The 17,003-nt window shown below is 39.2% G+C and overlaps 1 protein-coding gene across 2 annotated transcripts in view; it reads left to right on the top strand.

Moving 5' to 3' along the window:
* The window catches only part of LOC311626440 (nuclear body protein SP140-like protein), a 42,243-nt gene extending 25,970 nt beyond the window's left edge, over positions 1 to 16,273 (top strand). For both annotated transcript variants that reach the window (XM_084891837.1, XM_084891838.1), the window contains 8 exons: positions 5,509 to 5,613; positions 7,199 to 7,341; positions 8,457 to 8,498; positions 13,167 to 13,276; positions 13,951 to 14,059; positions 14,371 to 14,448; positions 14,664 to 14,795; positions 15,842 to 16,273. In XM_084891837.1, coding sequence (XP_084747963.1) covers positions 5,509 to 5,613; positions 7,199 to 7,341; positions 8,457 to 8,498; positions 13,167 to 13,276; positions 13,951 to 14,059; positions 14,371 to 14,448; positions 14,664 to 14,795; positions 15,842 to 15,910 — 788 coding nt within the window. In that variant the 3' untranslated portion in view covers positions 15,911 to 16,273. The remainder of the gene's footprint in view (positions 1 to 5,508; positions 5,614 to 7,198; positions 7,342 to 8,456; positions 8,499 to 13,166; positions 13,277 to 13,950; positions 14,060 to 14,370; positions 14,449 to 14,663; positions 14,796 to 15,841) is intronic.
* Positions 16,274 to 17,003: the final 730 nt, after the last annotated feature.

Genomic DNA, 17,003 nt, shown 5'->3' with positions numbered 1-17,003 from the left:
ATCATCTACACAACTGATCCTCACAGCCAACTGGCCTGAAGATCAATTCCTCCCAGTGATAGCAACAACAATCAAGGCTTAACTACATCAAGACTGTGCACACAGCCCACAAAGGGGTGCACCAAGAGTGTCCACCTCAGGTAACTGGGGAGGCTGAGCCACTGGGCCCTATAGGACACCTAGCACACAAAGCCACTCTATCAACTCAGGGAAGCAGCCAAAATGCAGAGTCAAAGAAACATATCACAAATGACAGAAATGGAGGAAAGCAAACTACTGGATATAGAGTTCAAAACCACGGTTATAAGGTTTTGCAAGAATTTTCTAGATAAGGCTGATAAATTTAGTAAGATCCTCGAGAATATGAAAAAGGACCAACTAGAAATTAAGCATACATTGACTGAAATAAAGAATAATATACAGAAATCCAACAGCAGACTAGTTGATCATAAGAATCAAATCAAAGATTTGAAATACAAATAAGCAAAAAACACTCAACCGGAAAAGCAAAAACAAAAAAGAATCCACAAATATGAAGATAGTGTAAGGAGCCTCTGGGACAACTTCAAGTGTCTGCCCCTTGAATGTGTCCCTTATAGATCTGAGGGGTAGTAATCTGGAAGGTCCTACTCCAATTGTCTCTGCAACATTTTTTGAAAAGACTGTCCTTTTTACATTGAATTAGTTTGCTTTCATATCCATTTGAAAATGAACTAGCCCTATGAATTTTAGTGTATTTCTGAAATTCTTTTTCTGTTCCATTTACCTATTTGTCTACTATTATGTCAGGATCTTGATTACTGTAACTTTATAATGAGTCCTGACGTCAGGTAATAAGGCATACAATTTGTTTCTCTTTTTCAAATGCTTTTAGCTCTCTTAGGCCCTGTGCATTTGAAGCTTCTATCTTTAATTTTATTTGCTTTTTAAAAATTGGTTTCAGAGAGAAAGGGAGAGGGAGAGATAGAAGCATCAGTGATGAGAGAGAATCACTGATCAGCTGCCTCCTGCTCACCCCCTATGTGGGGATGGAGCCCACAATGGAGGCACATGCCCTTGACTGAAATTGAGCCTGGGACCCTTCAGTTCCCAGGCCAATGCTCTATCCACTGAGCCAAACTGGTTAGGGCCATTTAGACACTTTTAAGATTATATCACTTTCCAAGGTGCCTGCTGAGCTCCACCATGTGGCTATGTTCTAGGGCAGCCAAAGATAAATGGAGAAAAGCAAAATATAACTCCTTGCAGAATGCTACCCCTTTTGTGTGAAGCTTTTCTAGAGTTTCCCTCCTCCCCCAACAATAGTTTGCTCTCATTTTACTCAACAAATCTTAAGCTGGTGGTCCTGCTAACTATTAGGGAAGTTATGAACTACGGTGTTTTGTCTGGACCCTGACATCTCTGAGAATGCAGATATTCTGTTAGTAAATTAGGAATTAAAAATGGGTATCTGGAACATGACTTGAATAATTTATTTCAGTAACTCTAAATGTGTTGAAAGACCATTTGGAATCTATGTGACCAATATTTGTAAATGTTCTAAATCACTTTAAAATATGTACATTTGAACTCCTTGCTGGGTTCCAGCTTCTCCCTTTACATATGCTCTCTATCAAGCACACTATTTAAATATACTAAATTCATGTTAATTTAGGTTGTATTTGTTCCATCATGATAGATATAGATGTGTTAAGTTTTCCAAATGATTGTATTTGCCAACTCTTCCATGTTCTGCCATTTTTACATTAAAATTTTTATGCCATTTATGATTTTTATAACTTAGATACCTTCTTATTTTATAGTTTTCCTTTATCCTTATTAATGCTTTTTGCCTTAAAATATATTTTTAGGATGCTAATATTGCTACATTAACTTCTATAGTTTTTACCCCTTTTCATAGACCTCAGCCCCATTAAACTTTGTTTTATGTCTTTTGTAAAGACAAAGCTTTTTATAATTTTCTCAGATTATTCTCACCTTTAATAATTATATTTTATTTGGAACTTTCATTATGATCCCTGACATAAGTGGAATTATATATCTATATTATTGCTAATCGTTATTTTTGTGTGTTTCTGTGTCTCCTACTTTCTGAAAGATTGACATAGAATTCTATATTCTACCTTTTTTCTCCACTGGTTTGGAAACTGGAGGTAAAATTTCTATAATTTATTTAACCATGCCTTAATCTCAACAGATGGCAAGAATCTTAGCATGGATTCTCTCAAATTCAACATCCCATCTCTATCATTTAGCTCTTGTAGTTTAATATTTTGTTATACATTTTCTTCTCATTATAAATTGTGAAACATTATCATAATGTTTCATTATTTCATGCACCCACCATTGTTTCTTTCTTTGGTTTCAACTTTGGTATAGCTGAATAAGTTCTTAGTTCTTTTAGTGGGGATGTCTAAGTGTTACTATAGAGAGAGGAAGATGCCAGATAGATAGATAGATAGATAGATAGATAGATAGATAGATAGATAGATATAGATAGATAGATAGATAGATAGATAGATGATAGATTATAGATAGATGATAGATAGATAGATAGATAGATAGATAGATAGATAGATAGATAGATAGATAGATAATAGAATCCATGTGGAAGAGAAACATTGAAATATGGATCAGTTGATTCTCATATGGGCTCCAACTGACCAGGGAACAAACCAGCAACCTAGTTATGTGTCCTGACCAGGAAATCAAACACACAGCCTTTCTGTGCAAGGAACACCACTCCAACCAACTGAGCCACACCGTACAGAATCATTTTTCCAAGATTAAAAATTCTAGGTCTATGTTTATTTGTCTTCTATATACTAATATGATTACTGCATTGTCTTCTAGACACTATTGTGTGGCTGATGAATATTCTTCTTGTATTTTAACTGTCATTTTTTGGTTAATAAGCTATTTTTTCTTGCCAAAATATCTTTTTCTAACTTTTGAATTATGAAAACTTTTTTAAAAAATATATTTTATTGATTTTGTACAGAGAGGAAGGGAGAGAGATAGAGAGTTAGAAACATCGATGAGAGAGAGTCATCGATCAGCTGCCTCTTGCAAACCCCCTATTGGGGATATGCCTGAAACCAAGGTACATGCCCTTGACCGGAATCGAACCCGGGACCCTTCAGTCCCCAAGCCGACGCTTTATCCATTGAGCCAAACCAGTCTCGGCTGAATTATGAAAACTTTAAGGCTACTGAAAACTTGAACAATTTTACAGTAAACATAGACTCACAATTAACTTGTACTGTGCTTGCTTTATCTCATTTTTGTCCATCTATTCATTTTCCTATTCATCCACTAACTGTCCTTAACTTTGAAACATTTTAAAGTTGCAGACAATAATATACTTCCCTCAAGCACTTTATCATGCATATATTAATTAGATTCAATGTTTGTATGTATTTCTTTTTCTTCTGAGATAAAATTTACAATGAAATATACAAATACTAAATACATAATTCTATGGATTCTGATGAAAGTATTCTCCTGTAAAATCCTAATTGTTATCAAGAGACAGAATATGACTACCACTGTAGAACTGAAAAAGCTCTTATTTGAGAAGGAAACTTTACTATCCTGGGATAATTAAAAGGAAGATTCTCTCTATTTTATACTAGTCCAGAAACAAATTTGCCCTCTGACTGGGGGAGCTACATTAACTTCAGCTTCTAAAACTCTTTGCTATTCACACATCCTTGAAAAGGTACTCCAGGGCATATGGAACTCCATGGAGAATTGTGTCCCAACAAATTCATCTCACAAAGCTAATTGTGGCTATTTCCCTGTGAGGACCACTCCACTAGACAAGATTAACCTGACCCCTGAAGTCTAGTAGCATATTCATTCAAATTGTTTCCTTCAGAATTTAACAAATTTCCTAAACCATAGTCTTTTATATCTTCTACCACCACCCTGCAATGGTGCAAGTCACCATGGTTGCATGAATGAGGCAAGTGAATGCCTGGCTTTCACACAAAAAATGCAATTCTGAGGACACACATTGTAATCCTGAAAGAGAGGCATTTATAAGTTGTTCAGGATCCTAAGAGGACTATATCAGCCATGGGTAGGGTCAGTCCCTGATCACCTGTAACCTTAAAGTTTTCAGCTTTGTTCATTGTTGATGGGTTTTGGAAGGAGATGGGAGCAAGACAGTCCATTCAATCTGTTCTATTTCTCCATGATGTTTCCCTCAACCCTTCATCCAATGTCCAGAACTGTTTTGCCTGAAAGATGCTGATGCTGGGATCAGCCCCTGATTCATCACATATGATGCTTAATGGTAGACTCAGCATCTGCATACCGTATGTACTGGAATTGCTAAACAAGAGTGATTTCCTTCAGGACAGTCTTGAATGACAAATATGGTTAATGCTCTTCCACCTCCCAAACCTCCAGGTGTTTCCTCCTCAGATGCCTGGGTCTTTTGCTCTTCCTTCACTCCCAAAAATATTGTTGGGGCGGGGGGCTGGGGGGAATATAGTATGTACTATTCCATTGGCTGTAACTTCATCTCTTCATCTTCCATTCCAATAAGCTTCTATTATCATTCACATTTTTCATCCAGAATGGTCAGATACAAGCAGGGCAAGGCACTCCCAAAAAATATAACCAAAATTATATCCAAAATCTCTAGGCTTCTAAAGAGTGAGGAAGAACAATGCATCCTCACCAGCAATGGTCAGAACAGAACCCAGATTTTCACAATTGGTCTATAATAATGCCATTAATTCCCCACCACTTGTGTCCTAATCACAATGCAGGAAGGAGCTATTCCTTTCTGCCTCGATTGGGAATAGCTTCCTTCAGTGACAAATAGAGAAGTGTGTGGACAGGAGGAGACGAGGTCATAGAGTTTGATGATCAGAGCATTGGGTGTAGCTTTTTATGAAGGGCACAACCATTGTCAGACTGTAATGATCCAGTCAATAATACAATTTGCAGATTATTCTTGAGCTTCCTCCACTCCTCTTTTAGCTTTGGAGAAAGTTAATGTGGGCCACAAATGAGGCAAAGTAGAGAACACAAAGAGCAGGTAGACACTATCTTCAGGGTTAACTCAGCATTATCCTCTCCTTGAGTCAAAGCTCAAATGGGTAGATACAAGTATAGTCCCTGATTTTATCTCCAGCTACCTAACTGCACTGAAGAATTTCCTGCAGGATATGATAGAATTTGTATGTTTCATTCTCATAGAAGAATCAGGGGAAGGGATGACTGCTTTGAGAGTTATTATAGTTTTATAGAAGGCTGATGTCTCTGCTCAGGCATTCTGATTGTGTAAGATTTGAGAGGTGAGATGAATGAAGGTAGGCATTCTGTTGTTGTGCATCAAAAATGCCACTGACAGAAAGACTTTGAAACTCTGGAGATTTGTGGAATAAAGTTTCCTATGTACACCTATGTCTTTATAGAAACAATATCAACATGAAAGCAAGTTGCATGGAAGCAATTGTAAAATGAGACATAATGAAGAATCTTCTCTTTCAGGGACAAAAAAACCCACAGATGAGAATGTAGATTTTACTGCTGAAATACTTCCTGTGTCCTGTAGGGAGATGGAGGGCATGTTAATTAAGAGAAAATTGAAACGAGGTAAGTTTCAAGGTCTACTTTCACTTATAACCCCTCCAGAAAGGAATCACAAAAAGTAATGGAATTACCCATTGTTTAAGGAATTGGAGCCCTAGTTTTGTCTTGAGAAGAGGTAGGGATCCGTAAAATGATATTTTTACACTTTAAGAAATGGTGCAGATTAAGTGCTCACTTCCCCATAGATATATCCATGAGGATGCTCAAGGAACTAAAGAGAAATGCAGAGACCTCAGTCTGTGGGTGGAATATATTGCATACTTTACCCTGAATCAGCCTCCACCTTCATTCATATCCTGTACCCCCTCTGGAAATTATCAACGAGACAGGTTGTTTGTTATAGTGAGAGGTTCACAAAATATAGAATCAGAAAACCTGAGCCCCAGCCTCAGCTCTGCCAAGAGTGATTGAGTAAAGAATAGGACTTCTCTGATCCTGACACTTCTCATCTAATAAATGGAAAATAATTGTAAACCTGCCTTCTGGTTTGACTTTGAGACCATGTACATAATGACTGTAAAATGTTTTGTGATTTGAACATTATAAAGCTTTCCAATAATTATTTATTATGATGAATGTCATATCAGATTATTCTTAATGTGGGTATGTGAAAAAATAATATAAAAGTTTGCATCAAAACTATTTTTAAACAGTTTTACTGAGATATAACTCGCATATGTACTAGTAATTCACCATTTAAGTGTAGACTTCACTGTTGAGCTTTTTGTTTCTATTTTGTTTATTCACAAGATTATAAAACCATCATTATAATCTAATTTTAGAACAGTTTTGTCCTCCACTAAAGGAAACACCATGTCTCTCAGTAGTTAATAGCCACTCCCACCTCACCCCACCATCCAGCCCTATGCAACCACTCATCTATTTTATGTTCTATAAACTGGCCTGTTATAAATATTTCATATCAATTGACTCATATAACATGCACCTTTCTGTGACTGGGTTTCACGCATCATCATATTTTCTAGGTTAATACATATATATCATGCATTATATTTTATTCTTTTTTATTGTCAAATAATATAATAGTCCATGGTGTGGGGACACAGTAATGCATTTATCTATCAGTTTGGGTTTTCTCACCCTTTCGCTATTATGAATAATACTGTTCTAGAAGGTGTGATGTAGTATCTAACTGAGGTTTTTATTTATTTTTCTCTAATTACAAGGTTGTTAAGTATATGACTATCTTTTATCTATATATAAGTAAAAATTTCCACTGAATAACATTTCACAATTACTTTAAAGTCAGTTATCCATGATTTCATGTGAGAAAAATATCTGCTCAATAATGCCATTGAACTGGAAGAAAATTATTGTAATACAGGGCACAGATCATCTTAGTGTCATTGTGAACAGCAGGGCCGGGCCCCCACTTAAGATTTCACTCCAAAGTAGGAGATCTCCTTACAACACTTACAAGCTGGGTTTGAGGATTCTCAAATGTGGAATGTGAGGCCAGACTCTTCTGCTAGTGATTGATCTTGAACCCAAATTGGGTGGCTGCAAATCCAGTATCTGAGCTCTGAGGACAAGGAAGCTTCAGGATCAACTTATCCTGCTCTTACAGGAGCCACAGTAAAGTGTATAAGGACAGAGGATGGAAAGTGGTTCACCCCAAAGGAATTTGAAGTTGAAGGAGGCTATGAAAATTCAAGAGACTGGAAGATCAGAGTGTACTGTGGTGGAAAACAACTAAAATGGCTGATGGAGGTATTTCAGGGCAGGAGACGGGACTTTCCTTATTGTACTTAGAAGAAAATCACTATTTTCTCACCAAATATATATTGAGTCATGGCTAGATCCCTGAGGTCCCTGACTTTATCCTTATCCTGGAAAGAGGTGCCCCACACTCTTAAGTCAGTACAAGGCAGCACATTGATGTCAAAGGGGCTCAGTTGGGGTAGGTGCAGGAGCCTGGAGGAAGGAAAGGTCATTCTGACTCAGGTGCTTGCAGACAACTTTAGCCACTGAAAGGAAAGAAACCATCTACAGTCAAACAAGTGGTCAGAAGGCATTCCAGAGAAAGAATGGGGTGAAAACCAGAACCATGACTAACATGGCTTCATGGGTTGAGTAGATGGATTATGTGTGATAAGGCATAATCCATCAATTGGAATTTTTTGGAGGAATTTAATGCCAGGCTAAAGATTTTAAACTCATAGTATAGACAATGCAGAACCAGGGAAGTCTCCTGAGGTGTGAAATGACATATTTAAAACAGTATCTCAGACAACATTGAGCCCAGAAATGACTTCACTGTCTTTTAGCCTTAGACACTTATAGTGCACATACAATGCCCCTCTCTGAATATTCTCTGACTGACCTGACTTGTCATCCCTTCCCTGGGCCCCCTGACCCCACTATTAAGGCCCTTCTCACAGTTTTATACTTACCCTTTCATGCAACCTCTTGCTCTCCTAGATCCCTCTAGGGTTTATACATCTTTGTGTGCCCAACATTGTGCAGAGTACCTGACACCCCACAGGGACATGTGTGTGTCATTTGACCAACCCTGGAGTGAGGAAGTACTTAAGTGGCACCAGTGGGAATGAAAAGGAAGTGAAAGCTGTCAAAAAGATTGTGAAGGAAATGAAAACTTAAGTAAATAAGAACACAAAAGAAAAGGGGAAAATTCTAAGGAGGATTTTCCAGCTACTATTGTTGAATTCTAGAAGAACAGCTGAGGAGAGGAAATGGTTTCTCATTTAGACATCTTGGTTTGAGCTGATAGTGGAACGTCCAAGGGGAAATATTTTAGAAGGAGGTTGAAATGCACAAAACATAATCACAGGCTAACCATACCCTTGTATCTTTTACTCTTTCAGAATGGAGATCTACCTGAACCCCCACATGACAGGAAGAGAAAGGTGGTTATTACTTTATACAAGTTCTTTTCTTTAATCTTCATTTTTGAAAGTATTGCATAGGTCTCCTTTTGCCCCCCATTAACCTCTTCCAGCCTGCTCCCATCCTCCCAACCCCACCCACCTCCTGGCTCTCACCACCCAATTGTCTGTCTCTATGGACAATTGTATATGCATACAAGTCCATGGGTTGGTCTCTTCCCACCCACCCTCCCCTGCCTTCCCTCTAAGGTTCAACAGTCTGTTTATGCTTCTATGTCTTGGGATCTATTTTTGTTCATCAGTTTATTTGGTTCGTTAGATTCCACATATAAGTGAGAGCATGTGATACTTACCTTTCTCTGACTGGCTTATTTCTCTGAGCATAATATTCTCCAGGTCCATCCATGCCTCCCAGAACTTCTCTTGATGATGGAGTCTTGGTTTCTCAAAACTTTAGTGTCACACTTGGCACCACATGACAACTTCCTTTCTCTTGATGAGGGCCACTAATCATTTCTGGTGACAGCTATTATCTTATCAAATTATCTGAAATACTCAGCCAGAACTATTATTGGTTTTATGTTAGTATTTGTTAAAGAGATAGCAAGTAAGCACTTTTCCTAAATGAAATAATACTCATTTATTTAATCATTCAATATGCAATTATTTAATGCATTAAAAAATGCCCAATGTTCATTACAGAAGATTGAAATAATATTCCTGACCTCAAGAATTATTTCAACTTCATTGTTTACCTTAGAGAAATAATTAATGGGGAGCAGGGTATTCCAGGCTCTCCAGAGAGATATCAGTGACATGATCATTTCTCGGATAATTTTTCAGTGGCTCACCCTTGTCTATGACCTCTCTGACATGGGTGGAGATAAAAGCTGAGGCTGACTGAAGCTAATGAAGCCAAGTCATTCTATTGGGTAAACAAGAGCAATGTAAGTGTTGTACTCCATAGTGATTTTCCTATGAAAAGTTAGCCAGGTTCCATCTTGGTATTTGGATGAAAGTGAAATGAAAATGAACTTCTGGAAGTTGAATTGGAGTACCAAGGAGCTTGGAATCATCTTAACTTTAGAGTGATGCCCTAGAAGAAGAGTTGCTGCTGGTGGTAGAGTTCATATCACACTACCCATGATCAAGACTCCATGGGAAGGAAAAGGCAATTGTTCTAACAAGAGTACCCTCCCTCTTCTTAATAATCTCTCCTAGGATAAATATTACAGGCTGATTCAGCATTGGCTTATAATATCCTCATGCATTAATAACCACCCATGTGAAACTAAATCTCAACTCAGGTTCCACACTTTGCACTCTAGAATTGCCGGAAGATCTTTGAAAAATAACATTGTCTGATCCCACTCTAGATAAAATTTTGATTTAGTCATTCTGAGTTATGACTTGGACATTAGAATTGTTAAAGTTTCTCCAGATGATTTTGACACACAAGTTACTCATTCTATGACCTAAGGAGAATACCAACGCCTGTGCCTTAAACCAGACCAATTGATTCAGCATCTACTTAGTGTTGGGACCAGGAATTTAGTGTTGTATATACTCTCCTGAGACAATTCTACTGTGCAGCCAAGCTAAGACACAAAGAGCCAAAGGGAAAAGGACTAGACTTGATTACAGATAGGGATGCAAGATTCTTGTGCACTGGTTACATTTGTTATTTCCTTGTTCTTTTGGGAAGAGGGTAACCAATTTCTGGAGAACGATTATAGCAGTCTGTGAGCCCCTACAGTGAGAAGAAAAATGGCTTCAGGCCTCCATGTTAGAACTGGTCTCAATCTCTATTAAATATGTGATTCAGGATTGTCTGGAACACTGAATGGGAACTGTTAGCAAGATGTTCCTTGAGCTTTGCACTTTCTCATGGCCATTTTTTAAGGCAAAAGAAATTACCAGACTCCTCATTCTCCCCAAATAAGAATTTTCACCCTAAAGCCAGGCTGACTTTTCATTTTTTATTAAATTCTACATGAAGAGAAACAACATAGCTGTGTTGCACATTACTGTGCCCATTTACTTCAAGATGGACATTTGTGATCTTTGTTTGTTGCTAACCAAGATATAATACAGACTTGGAGAAACAGACCACTTTTCTCTAGGTATTAAGGTGGAACCATTCATTAGAGTCTCAGCATCTCTGTAAAGAGACAATGGAACTATTAAAAGGAGCTTGACAGTTACTGTGAGAAGGAATGGGCATAGTAGGATTTGGAATATGAGTGAGAGTATAGACCCAGAATGGAATCTCAGGTTTGTGGTCAAAGGTGAATGTTTTATGAAATGGAAGCACCAGGAAAGAACATGTAGTGAGTGTGGGGACAGGATAACACATTGTTTTGCCCAGATGAGTTTGGGATGTGCTTTAAGGGCCCAGGAAGAGATTCTAGGTGAGCACAGGGATGTGCACAAATGCAGAAGACAGGCTGGACATTTGGGAGCTGAGACATGGCAAAGTAACTGCACCTTTGAGAGTGATTTGATCATCTGGGACCAATCAAATGGCCAAAGACAAAACCTAAGGGATTCTGTATAAGTGTTAGGAGAAGAGAGGACAAAAAATGAAACAGATATATCAGTGAGGCTAATTGACTAAACCCAGGAGAGTGATGGCACCAACCCCAGGTATTTGGAGAAAGGAGAAATGGTCATGGCAAGGAAAGATGGACACTGTCATCCCTGCCTTCTCCTGCTCATCAATGAATCACTTTGCCTCCCCCCAGCACTCATCAGTGGGTGGGCCAGTCCCCAAGCCAGTCTCATTTGTGTCACCTGAGATGGTCACAAGAGGGTAGGAATTTCTCCAATAGGCAATGGATTAGACAGAATGTTTCTATCTATATCAACCCATAATCTTCTGTATTTTCTAAGAAGGCAGAACCAGGAAACCAACCATGAGCAAATATAGTTCTTGATGGTTCCTGATTCATATGTAAATGCTGATTCTCATTTAAAAGAAAGCCATAAGTAGTCTTCTGATTTAATCACATCCTTTTCACCCCATTGATAAGGGAGAAATGTCTACCACATAGTTTGGGGGACAGCAGGTAATGGCACCTGTCACTGGACAAATGGATTGACAGATGTTTATTAGTCAAATATACTCCTAATGCAAGGAAGGAGGGCAGTGCTTCACCAAGGTTTCCCCCAGGAACAGAGGGAACAAACAGGGGCTGTGGAGAAAGGGGTATCCCCTGGTTACCCTGGGAGGTTATGGCATGCTTGTTTAAATAATTTCATGGCTGACAGGGAACTGAAACCTGTTATTCCAGGCTGAGCAGGGTTACATGTGGCTCCTTGACAAGGAGCATTGTTTAGCTGTGGGACCTTATCCAGGATAGCAGATTCGGGAAGGGAACTTGCAGTTAGGCTGTTCAAGGCCTTCTCAATTTTACCTTCTCAAATGTCACAGCAGCACATAATATTGAACTTTAATGTTAGTCCTTACACTGCATTTTCTTGGTTAGGAAAGGGCTCAGTCACAGGACAGCTATTTGTCATGAATACATGTTTGTACATAACACAGTTTATTTTCATATCTGCTCCATAAATTTGGTTTTGTTCAATGAGTAGAAGTTATGCCACAGGATGTGGATGGCAATACTATCGAATTTTATCTTCTTCAAGTGAAATTAAACATGGTTAAAGGCCATACATTAAGAATGGTAAGAAATCTAGTATCAATTGTTTAAGGGGGTTCCTTCATATTCTGTTTATAAAACAAAGTGATTGCCACTCTCTCTGGCCATTCAGTGATGGAGCCTCCACACCTTACACGCCACACTCAACCAGGGGACATCTTCCCAGAGTTCTAGTGCCAAAGAGCTCTATCCTCGCTGACACAAACTTGTCATCTGTGCCTGTGGTCTTTCCAATTCAAAGACACTATCAGAGGTCCAGAGGCTCTCCAGTTACAGAACCCAGAGTCCAGGAAATCCAACCCAGCCCTTCAACTCATGGGGAGCCTTCAGTCAAGAAAATAGGATGTAATACTGTTTTAGAAGTTTATTGCATCTTATCAGTTTCTCAATAAACCACCTTTCCTTGCGTGATTTTAGTCATTGTGGTTCAGACAAATCATTTGTTCCAGGACTTTGTTTTAGTTGCAAAATAATACACTGGTTCACATTTCTATAAAAATCAATCTCTTCTTTTGTAGCTAGTCTTTCTATGTTAGAGACTCTGGTTTGTTTGGGTTTTTAATTTGTTTGTTTGTTTTTAAAATATATTTTATTGATTTTTCACAGAGAAGAAGGGAGAGGAATAGAGAGTTAGAAACATCAATGAGAGAGAAACATTGATCAGCTGCCTCCTACACACCCCCTACTGGAGATGTGCCTGCAACCAATGTGCATGCCCTTGAACAGAATCAAACCTGGGACCCTTCAGTCCACAGGCTGATACTCTATCCACTGAGCCAAACCTATTAGGGCAAAGAGATTCTGGTTTTATAGGAAAACCTTTTCTGGTCACGCAGGCCACTCTTCCTGAACTTCATTACAACCAAGAATTCTTTTTCTGAAACTCTACTCCATGCAGTTGGTTCATAGCTCAAGGGGAAGCACATAACTGTTCATGCAGGTTCCTACTAAGGCAATGAGTTCCAGATTCCCACAGAGCTGGTCTTTAAGGTCTCACTGGGGATACAGATATTATTTTATCTTCTAGCTGGAAAAAAAATGCAAGATCTGTGGAGATGAAGGAAAGATCTTCAAATGCAGTTTTTGTCTCAGCTTCTTTCACGAGGACTGTCACATCCCCCCTGTGGAACCTGAGAGGTTTGTGAGATGCACACCCTTCTCCTTCTACAGACCTTCTTCCTGCCATACACACTCTCAATGCTAAGTCTCTTTTTGTGTCCTCAGAGTCATAGGTACAGTGTCCAACTATATGATGTGGGAGCTGTTTAAAGATACTGTCAACAGGAGAGAAATGGTCCCCTCTCTCTCCTGGCAGGTTGAGACGGGTGGCTGGGTCCTTTGTCTATATTCCACTTCTGTCCTTTCCAGAACTTTCCCACCTTGGACTCCTGTACACAGGAGCGCCAGTGCCAATTACTTGTGTTCTGTGCTTATTCAGAAAAGGCAGCAAACAGGGACATTTTCCCTCAATTTGCCATGTTCTCAGCAGACTAATAAAGACACAAGGCCCCCAGAGGTTAAGGCCCACTCTCTGACACACAGGCTCGGTGGAGCTCCTTGTGTTCCTAGCATCTCAGAAAGTAAAAGGGGATCCCATCACTCACCCAGACACCATCTTCCACCCAATAGACTCCCTGCTGTTACTCTAGGGTCCAAGGTTATCACATAAGAGTGCTAGAGCTTCTGGGGGGAGGGGTGATCCTTCATTCCCTGGCTGTGCCCATCAGCCATTCCTGGAAGGATACCAGTGGCAGCTGTGGGAACGAAGGTGTTTCTAGGCTTGCCTTGTTCACTAATATCTGACATCTCAGGAAAGATTGGCTATGTACATTCTGCACAATAGAAGAGTCTCCACAAAATCAGCAGCATGCCAGCTATTCTGAAGTCCTATTGAGACAGATGGGGCCTGAAGAGAAGTCGGTGAGTTGGATTTGATCAAAAACATCTCCTTTCTACTCACATGAGAAGTCACACAGTCAGGGGTGAGGGCAAGGGTTCCAAAGGGTGCGTCCTCTTCTGACCATGCCTCTACCACTATGAAAATTCACCAGAACCTGCTTGCAAAAGTAAAAAGAAAAAAGAACTACTCAGCTGTTACATGTTACTGTACAAGAGCAATCCCTGTTTGGGGAAACTTCCAGGAGTCTACTGTGATCATGCATCTGTCTGGGCATGCATATGGGCTCATTCTCGCCAAGCTGCTTTTCATTCATAATCTCCTTCTTTTGCAGAAATGTGTGTTCCTCCTCCTAAAGCTCTATTGTCATTTAGAGAAAAACATTTTCCAGAATATTCCAGATGAACATTATGTGAGTAACAACAACAAACCATGATTTCAAACTTCTGTAATGTTACCCCACCTTGACATGGTCACTGTGGGATCTGTGATATGAAGCCCATGTGTGGGAAAGCATGTGACCTGTCTTTCCATTTACCTTGTATTTCCTCTAGATGTTATAAAAATTTACAAAATGTAGACATTGAACTTTGTTAGTAATGCTTCTATTGACATATTTTTCACCAGGTTCAAAAGGCTTCTCAATGCCTAGAGACACTTAGGACATTGGATGAAATCAAGAATAAATTAAATGGAGGGTGTTTTACCAAAGTGAATGAGTTTGTGCTTGGCATAAACAACGTTTTTCAGGATTCTAAGGTAAGTGGCTCTCCCTACATCCATTTCATTTCCTATACATTGAGTCACTCTCCCTGCATTTCCTGATACTGGGAGATTTTAGAGTTTCCCTCATCCAATGACAAGCCTATACAAGCAAGGATTCGGGGAGTGGCTGGATTATTTAATTGAGGATTTAAGCTCACCAGAGAGAGCAACAGTGAATAAGGAGTTGTCCCTGCAACCAGACTCCAGGCCCCTGAGAGCTTACTCCTCTCCTCAAAGGTGATAGGTGCCCATTGAGAACAGTGATGCTCTCCCTGTTCCAAACCTAAGGAGAAAATTGCTTCTTAAAGTCATATTATCTTTCTTATCTCTCCCCCAATATATTCAGTCAGACCTCTCAGAGGCCTCAAAATGCAGATTTCTTTGCATGTAAATGAACCATATAACGTATCACCAGAGGGAAATAGAATTGACAATGTAAAAGGAAGATCATTGATTGTACATATGTAATATTTGATTATCACTAAGGCTTAGATTACTTTTCTAACTTTCACTAAAATAAATGAACCAAAGCCAATGACTAAGAATCATCTGTGTAGTTATGATTTCCCATTTATGTCTATACAACAAGGCTTAATCATGCTCTTAGAAAACAAAAGATACTCTTAGATTAAGATTTTTGTTTTGTTTTGTTTTGTTTTGGTTTGGTTGTTTTTGTTTTGTTAGTTTTTAAATATATTTTTATTAATTTCAAAGAGAAAGGGAGAGGGAGAGATACATAGAAATATCAATAATGAGAAAGAATCATTGATCAGCTACCTCCTTCATGCCCTACACTTGGGATAAAGCCCACAACCCGGGCATGTGCACTGACCAGAAATAAACCATGACCTCATGGTTCATAGGTGGACGCTCAACCACAGAGCCATTCTGGCTGGGCTTAGCTGCTTGAGTTTTTTAAACTTAACCTACTTAATGTAACTTAAGTGTTTAAAATAAGATTTCTGATAATTTTCCATTGTACATTGTCTAATAAGAACGATGTTGTCATTATTTTTGTCTGTGTGTGTTTTTTCCCCCAGCACAATGACTCAGTTCTAACAGAAAAGAAATTTAAGAAGAATTTCAAAGAAGTCTTTTCCATTCGGTAAACAAATCAGAAGAGTTCACTGGTTGTGGATGCTGTTGATACCCTAGAAAATCCTGCTTTCAGGCAGATTTCGCATTCCTCAGCTGCTAAGAGCATTGGCTGCTTATGCCATCTCTCCTCAGTATATCACTATGGCCAAATGGAGACAGATTCACTCAAAGATTGAATCTCTTTGTGCTTGGGTTGGTTTCCAGCACCAAGGTTGAACCAACCATGTGGAGTGATTCGTGTTCCTGTGCTCCCCATGGCTGAGCTAGTCTCCAGCTATGACCACATCCTTGCTTCGCATTTCCCAGCACAGTGTTCTGCTTCCCTATCGCTCCTCCTCCTGAGAAAATTCTCACAATAAATCACTGACTAAAAAGACTTTGTCTTAGGCTTTGCTTTCAGAGAACCCAACTTCACATTATGATCTAGCAAGCCAGACCTAAGCTTGGAGCTCTGAGCTGGATCACTGTCTGGCCAGCTGGCAAGAGATGGAATACTGATAGTCCATGAGGTACTAAAACAGTGCAGTTGCAGAACACATTCACCTGTATAAATGAGATATAGGGAAAAGGAATTGAGGCAGTTGTCTAACATTTACAAAGAAATAGTAACTACAAGGACTGTGTGAGAAGATGGCTATTTCTTTTTTTAAAACTATTTTACATATGTTTTTATTAGCTTCAGAGGGAGGAGAGGAGAGGGAGGGACAGATAGAAACATTAATAATGAGAGAGAATCATAGTTTGGCTGCCTCCTGCAAACCCACTACTGGGGATTGAGTCTGTAACCCAGACATATACCCTGAACAGGAATTGAAACCCATGCTCAACTATTTCTAAGCTCATTTAAAGTGTTGAAAAGAGTACATGACAAGCTTCTATATATTAACTACCACCTGCATGTGAAAGGTACACAATATGGAAGGCCTAGCGTAGGCCCTAATTTTAAGAATGATGGACTTCTGCCGAGCCAGAGTGTCTCAGTTGGTTGAGCATCCTCCTGTGTGGAGAAAGGTTTGCCTCATGGCACATACCTGTGTTATTTGTTCTGTCCTGGGTCCTGGGTTATGTGTACCAGAGGCAATTGATAGATGTTTCTCTCTCTGT

The sequence above is a fragment of the Pipistrellus hanaki genome (assembly GCF_964339955.1).
Source record: "Pipistrellus hanaki genome assembly, chromosome: 8".
NCBI lineage: Eukaryota > Metazoa > Chordata > Mammalia > Chiroptera > Vespertilionidae > Pipistrellus > Pipistrellus hanaki.
Note: the sequence above shows the minus strand (reverse complement) of the source record. Positions and strands in the feature narration are given on the sequence as shown.